We start from the raw sequence: 6,320 nt of genomic DNA, 5'->3' as shown, positions 1-6,320 counted from the left end.
TTTATCTGGGGAGGATGTCTGAGCACTATCAGGCTCAAAAAATAGCCTACCAAATCAGACTGAAGAACACTAACTCTCAGTGAAAATGGTGCCAACCTATACACAGTAAAGGCGGGGATGATCTAGTAAATGCACAACCTCTATCAAGTAGAAATCAGGCAGGTACAGAGTGGCTTCATGTACTAGCTGGGGAGACAGCGAGCACACTCGAGGGAGCCCTGGTGGCAGAGTGGTTATGCGTTGGTCATGCCGTTGGAAGGCCAGTAGTTCAAGATCCCAGCCACTCCTTGGGAGAAAGACGGGGCTTTCTACTCCCATAAAGAGTGACAGTCTCAGAAACTCACAGGGGCTGTCCTCCTTTGTCCAATAGGGTCGACTCGATGACAGCGGGTTTGGTTTTTTGGTTTTGAGCACGCTTGTGGGCTGAGGGAGAATGGCGCTGAAGGGCCAGGCACCTCGTGGACACAGGCAAGTCCAACACAGGCACCATGTCTTTGTTGTGTTCCCCACGATAAGAATTCTGATTATGTCCAGGTTCGGGCTAAGCGTAATAGCCAGGTGAGCTCTCTCAGACTTCTCTGACACTTTAGACACATCTTGCTAACAGATGGACAAAACAGATGGAGATCAAGCACAGGGGCTCACAGGCACAGATCAAAGCAATGGTGGCTTGACACTGACATTTGACACTGACATACTTGAGTGTCACTTCTGGTAAAGGACCTTGATGACATCGCTCTTGACCTTGGGGTGCTACCGCTTGAACCAAACCAAACTCACGGCCATTGAGTAGATTCTGACTCAGACTCCTCATACAGGGCAGAACTGCTCCTCTGGGCTTCTCGGACTGACGGTCATTTGTTACAGGAGGAGAAAGCCTGGGGCGGCTGGTGGTTTTGAACTGCTGGTCTTGTGGTTGGCAGCCCGATGATTAACCATTACACCACCAGGGCTCCTTCCCCTTCACTGGCTCCCTACAAAAGAAATACCGCACGTTAGTTTTACTTTTCACAGTGTTTCGGGTCAAAGTAAAACTCTTCTCAGATCTCTCTCAGTTGGTGAAAATGGGTATGGCAATGCAGCTCTTTCTTCAGACCGAAGTGGCCTAAAGGGGGCTGTTAGGAATTGAACTGCGTCCCCTCAGCATTTGGGTTGCAAACCCTAACCTCTGTGGCAACCTTCAGTAAGGATTCCAATTCTTTGCAAAGAAAACCAAATATTGTGATAAATGGAGAAAAGACTGAAGTTGTCATCAGGGAGTTTGTCTTGCTGGGATCCACAGTCAGTGCTCATGGAAGCAGCTGTCGAGAGATCAAGGGTGCATTGCATGGGGTCGGTCTGTGGCATGAGGCCTCTTTAGACTGTTGCAAAGCAAGGCGGTTGCTTTGAGGACTAAAGTGCTCTGGGCCCAAGCCCTGGTCTAAGTCGCTTTATACGCATGTGAAAATTGGACATTAAATAAGGAAGACCAAAGAAGAATCGATGTGTTTGAAATGTACGCGTGACGAATATCAAAAGTACTACGGCCTGCCCAAAGGACAAATAAAGATGTTTTGGAAGAAGTACGGCCAGTATGTTCCTTGGGGCAAGGATGGTGAAACGTCATCTCGTGCATGTTGGACATGCTGTCAGGAGAGAGAAACCAGTCCCTGGAGAAGGACGTCATGCTTGGTAAAGTAGAGGGACAGGGACGGAGAGGAAGACTCTCAAGGGGCTGGACTGACACCGTGGCTGCACCAAGGGGCTCAGTTGTGAGGACTGTCCAGGACCGGCGGTGTTTTGTTCTGTTGTGCACAGGGTCGCTATGGGTCAGAACCGACCTGATGGCACCCGTCAGCACGCCAGGCCTGTCCGATCCTGAGGGCTCAGACATACAGGAGCAGCCCCCAGGAAAAACCGTGCATGGCACAGTAGCTCCCAGAACAGTCACAACCTCCATGACCTTGGCCCAGTCAGCCATGCACCTAGCTCCCACGGGGACCAGAAGTGGAAGGCATGGGTCAGGCCCTTTATTATGGGAAGGGTCAGGCCTCGGCTTTGTGAAGGCTGCAGGCTGCAAGGCACACACAGCCCTGTTGACTCTCCCATGCGTCCTTTCCAGGGAAGATGCCAGCGGCTTGCGGTGGCTGTGGGCTTTCACTGGAAAGTCAGGGGCTGGGTCCAGGAAAGTTGACCGTCAGCTCCTGAGAGGCTTGCATGGGCTTCCAGCCAAGCTCGGCTGAGGGCTGGCGGTGGACAGGGAAACACGCAGCTGCCCTGTCATTGTGGACTCCAGCCTGGCCTCTGGGGAGGAGGCCATCATGGCGGAGGGCGGCCAAGGAGAGCCTTGGGGAGGAGACAAAATGAAGAGAGGCAGGTTCCTGGAGAGGAGAGGAGCAGATGGCCCTCAGAGGTGGAAGTGCTGAATCATGAATCTGACTCGGGAAGGGTGGGGGCGGGGGGAGCGTGACAGGAAAGGAAAGGAAGGGTCAAGGAGATAGTGGGGGAGGCCAAAGCCCCATTGAAGGAAGAACCATGGGAAGCAAGTGGCTGGAACCGGAGCCGGGCGTTCAAGGAGATAATGACGGGTTTTGATGCTTTGTGATTCAAGATGGCAGCACCAGATGGGTTGACTCCTCTTGGTCAGTGGCGAGACCTCGGGAGCAGGCGGAGGGACTTCTTTGCTTGGATGGTGGCTCTGTCTCTGGGGGCTTTCACGATGCTTGCAGGCCCATGGGGGCCAGACTTCCTGTCTGTTTCAGGGGTGGCTCCAGCCCGCCTCGGTCACACAGAGGCCAGCACAATGTAGGTTGGAAAGAAAATTTTGTTTTCATGGGCGGGTGGGAGTGGGGAGAGTTGTTGTTGAGTGAATACATATTTTGAGCACAGGCATCCAAGGAAGGGGATGTTATTTCTCAGAACAAGAGCTAAAACATCCATCTAAATCTACTCTGGGGCCTGATGTGACCCCGAGCCTCGCGCTGCTGACACCCGCCCTGCGCCATCCCAAGGATCGAGATGACCACAGTCACCCCTTTGGGGGCTACCACCTTTTTCTCATTGAACATGACCACCAGGGGAGAAGACTTCCTGTATAAGAGTTCGGGCGCCATCGTCGCTGCCATTGTGGTGGTTGTCATTGTCATCTTCACCGTGGTTCTGATCCTGCTGAAGATGTAAATCTACTCTGGGGTCTTAGAAATGTTTGAGGAGGGATATTTTGACTCCTGCAGGAGATGAAGGGAGGGAGGCCTATACCTGGGGCAGCGGGTGGAGGGGAGCTGCTGGGAAGGGATCTGGCAGGCCCGGAGACAGGCGACGGGGGACTGTGGTCCAGGTGAGTGCATAGAGGGCTGGGGTAAGAGCATCACAAGAATCACCTGAGGAGGGTCCTGCCAATCCCCCGAGGCTCTAGTGCTAGTGATCTGGAGACGTTCTGGTGGTCTTCAGATGTCCACAGGTCATGGGGACTCAGAGCAAGGCAGAAACAAGGGCAAGGCAAGGGCTTGGGCTGATGGTTGGGGTTTCAGAGACAAGTTATCATGCCAGTGACTCAGGATGGGCCCCAGGGAGGAGGGAGGCCAGCACCCAGACCGGGGCAGGGGACTCTGGGCTGAATGGGCTGCAAGGGAGAAAGGAGGTAGGTCCTGAGGGGCGAGGACTGGGGGACTCAAGTTGTTTCCCTCATTTTGGCCTCCTGACAGGGTGAGCTGCAGGTGGGGATCCGGCGACTGTAGCGATGGGAACAGAAGAGCCTCAGCTACCGGGAAGCAGACGGAGCTTAACATTGGGTTCGCCAGAAACAGGCCTGGGGTGAAGAGATCTTAAAATAAAATAGTTAGGTGGGTGGGTGAGGAAGGCCTGAGGCAGGTGTGGAGGTTGTGGTTGAAACCCAAGCACGTTGTGTGTGTGTGGGGGGGGGGGGGGGGGGGGGGGGAGCAGGCGCTCTTCCGTCCGCGGGGCTGACTTGGAGCTGGCCCAGGTCCTTCTTTGTGGCCGAGGGAGTCACCAGCTTCAGACCGGCTGGAGAAGAGACAAAAGCAGCGACGTGGGGGAAACGGCAGACACCGACTATTGTGTGCTTGCCGCAGAAGCCACTGAGTACATAGGGAAAGCCAGTCGGAGTCCAAAAGACCACAAGCAAGTTGGTGGCCCAGCTGGTCACCAAGCTGGGTGGACATGCTGTCTGCCACCCTACCAAGTGGTGGGGCAGAGAGCCGGGAGGACACAGGGGCCCTGAGTTGGGACTAAGTTGGGTGAAAAAGGAAACTGAATGGAGATTGAATGTACTTGCTGGCCCCGATTTCAGGGAGAGGAAAGGCAGGAGCCAGGCCTACCAGGGGCCCCGGCGATGTGGAAGCCAGGCAAACCTGGGCATTTCTTGGGCCTCCGTGCCCTTTGAAGAGAGGAGCTGAGGTCGTTCACCATGCACGTGAGCTATTTTAGAGACAGATCTTCCGGCCCCGGTCAAGCTTTCAGATGACCACGTCCCTAGCCAATATCCTGACTGCCGCCCTATGAGAGACCTTCAACCAGAACCACCGGCTGAGATGCTCCTGGGTTCCTGCCCCCCAAACTTGGTGAAACAATAACCGTGTCATCTTGATGCTGCTACACTGAGGGGGCATTTGTTAGGCAGTGATGGATACAAACAGACAGGGGCAGGTGTTGGCTAGGTGTTCATCTGGAATTACGCCGTGGGAGTTGATGGCAATTTGAAGGTGACGGAGCATGTAGGATGAGATGGAAAGAGGCCCCGATCAGGCCTTGAGAACATCGATCCCTTTGTGGTCCCGTGGAAGACGAAGCTTCTCCAGGAGACTGGAGAGTTCAGGGGTTTCCGAATTCCTCAGTATTTGGTCCTGCAGAGAAGCTTCGAGGAGGCGGATGGAGGTTTGATGAGCAGTCAGCTAGCTCGACCAGCCTTCCACTCTGATTCATTTGGAATGGGGTGTCATGGTCTCGATGTTTTTCAGGTTTTTGAGATTTAGAGGGAGGTTCACTTAAGGAGAAATACAGATGCACTGCTGAAGCATTGGAAAACCACTCCTCGAACGCAGCCCTGACTTTCACAGATGAGGAGATGGAGGTCCGAGGGAAGACCTTTGTCCAAGGGCAGTCAGCTGGTCAATGCCAGACACAGGCCTCCCGGATCCCTATCTAGTGTCTTGCCTCAGAACCTCCTCATGTCTAGCACCTTCCAGGAGCCCCTGGGGGAAGAACTAGGTGAGATGAGGCCCTCGCCCTGAGCCGTCTGTTCCCTCAATCAAGCACACCCCAAGGGTGATGAGACACTGCTCCAGGAGCCCACAGGGTCCTTCCTCTGGGACGGCGGCAGAAGCCATGGTTTCTGTCTGTCTTTCCTGACACGTGGCTTACCAACATAATCAGCTTCGATGGGCCTCAGTTTCCTCGTCTGGAGAGTGGAAATGAGGACTCAGCCATCCTCCCGGGGCCTCAGCGTGGGTCCCATGGGTTGGTAGAGACCATTGGTTGGTTCCCAGGGAAGTGCTGTAGAGATGGGACAGGTGGGTCAATGTGGTCTGGGCACACTCACACTCTTCCGACTGGCCCAGGGGAAGAACAGGGCTCTCAGGGCCTGGAACCCCCTGAGCCCCCTACAGGATAGGAATTTTCTGCAAGAGGAAATCCAGGCCAGCTGTTGTGAATCTGGGAGCTGCCAGACTTTCAATAACCCAAGACTCTGGCCAGTAAGGATGTTTCTCCCGGGTCAAATTTGCAGTGCAAACTGACTCCGAGTGGTTCTACTTCTCTTGGCTCTCAAGGATCCATCCTGCAGGCTCCAGCGCCACCCCCTCTTCTATAAACCCGCCTCCTCCCAGGGTCTCCCTGTCTAAGTTGCAATGGGAAGGAAGGGGTGTTAGATATCAAACAGCATCCCCATCATTTTTTAAGTCGGGCTCTGGAAATGGACTTGTCCACGATCACATGGTCCTTTCCCCACCCACTTTCTCTTTCCTGGGAGACTGTTTATGATTGGTCACCCCTACTTACATGTCCTTTCTCGTCCCCCTAGACCCCCAAGCTGGCCTTCCCAGCCATCCATTCTACGACACTGTATTCGCTGCTTTCCTCTTTGTCCGGCCTGCACCACTGCGGGCTGGTCCTTTGAGCAACACACTCGGTGGGTGAAAGCCTCTGGTGTGCGGTTGCATGAGATTCATCCTTGGTCTGTCAGACTGCTCAGTGAAGCCCTACACATAAGCCCTTTCTGTGTGTGAGATGTGGCCCACCAGTCTCCTGAGGGGTTGGGGAAGGAGTTCTTCCAGACAAGGTAGGAGGAGCCCCAGGGTCTGGCTGCTTCACTTCCACCCTCTGCC

General features: G+C 54.4%; 1 protein-coding gene across 1 annotated transcript; it reads left to right on the top strand.

The window, feature by feature from the left end:
• Positions 1–2,995: 2,995 nt before the first annotated feature.
• Positions 2,996–3,159, top strand: LOC101658131 (noncompact myelin-associated protein). Its single transcript, XM_013004419.2, has one exon. It carries the CDS (start codon positions 2,998–3,000, stop codon positions 3,157–3,159), a length of 162 nt encoding a protein of 53 aa, XP_012859873.1. The 5' UTR covers positions 2,996–2,997.
• Positions 3,160–6,320: the final 3,161 nt, after the last annotated feature.

Source organism: Echinops telfairi, unplaced genomic scaffold (assembly GCF_000313985.2).
Source record: "Echinops telfairi isolate 266 unplaced genomic scaffold, ASM31398v2 ScPeMD7_3;HRSCAF=10, whole genome shotgun sequence".
NCBI classification, from domain to species: Eukaryota; Metazoa; Chordata; class Mammalia; order Afrosoricida; family Tenrecidae; genus Echinops; species Echinops telfairi.
Note: the sequence above shows the minus strand (reverse complement) of the source record. Positions and strands in the feature narration are given on the sequence as shown.

Bases quoted from the DNA above. Each gene is read 5' to 3' on its own strand.
- LOC101658131 (XM_013004419.2), top strand. From the start codon at position 2,998: ATGACCACAGTCACCCCTTTGGGGGCTACCACCTTTTTCTCATTGAAC.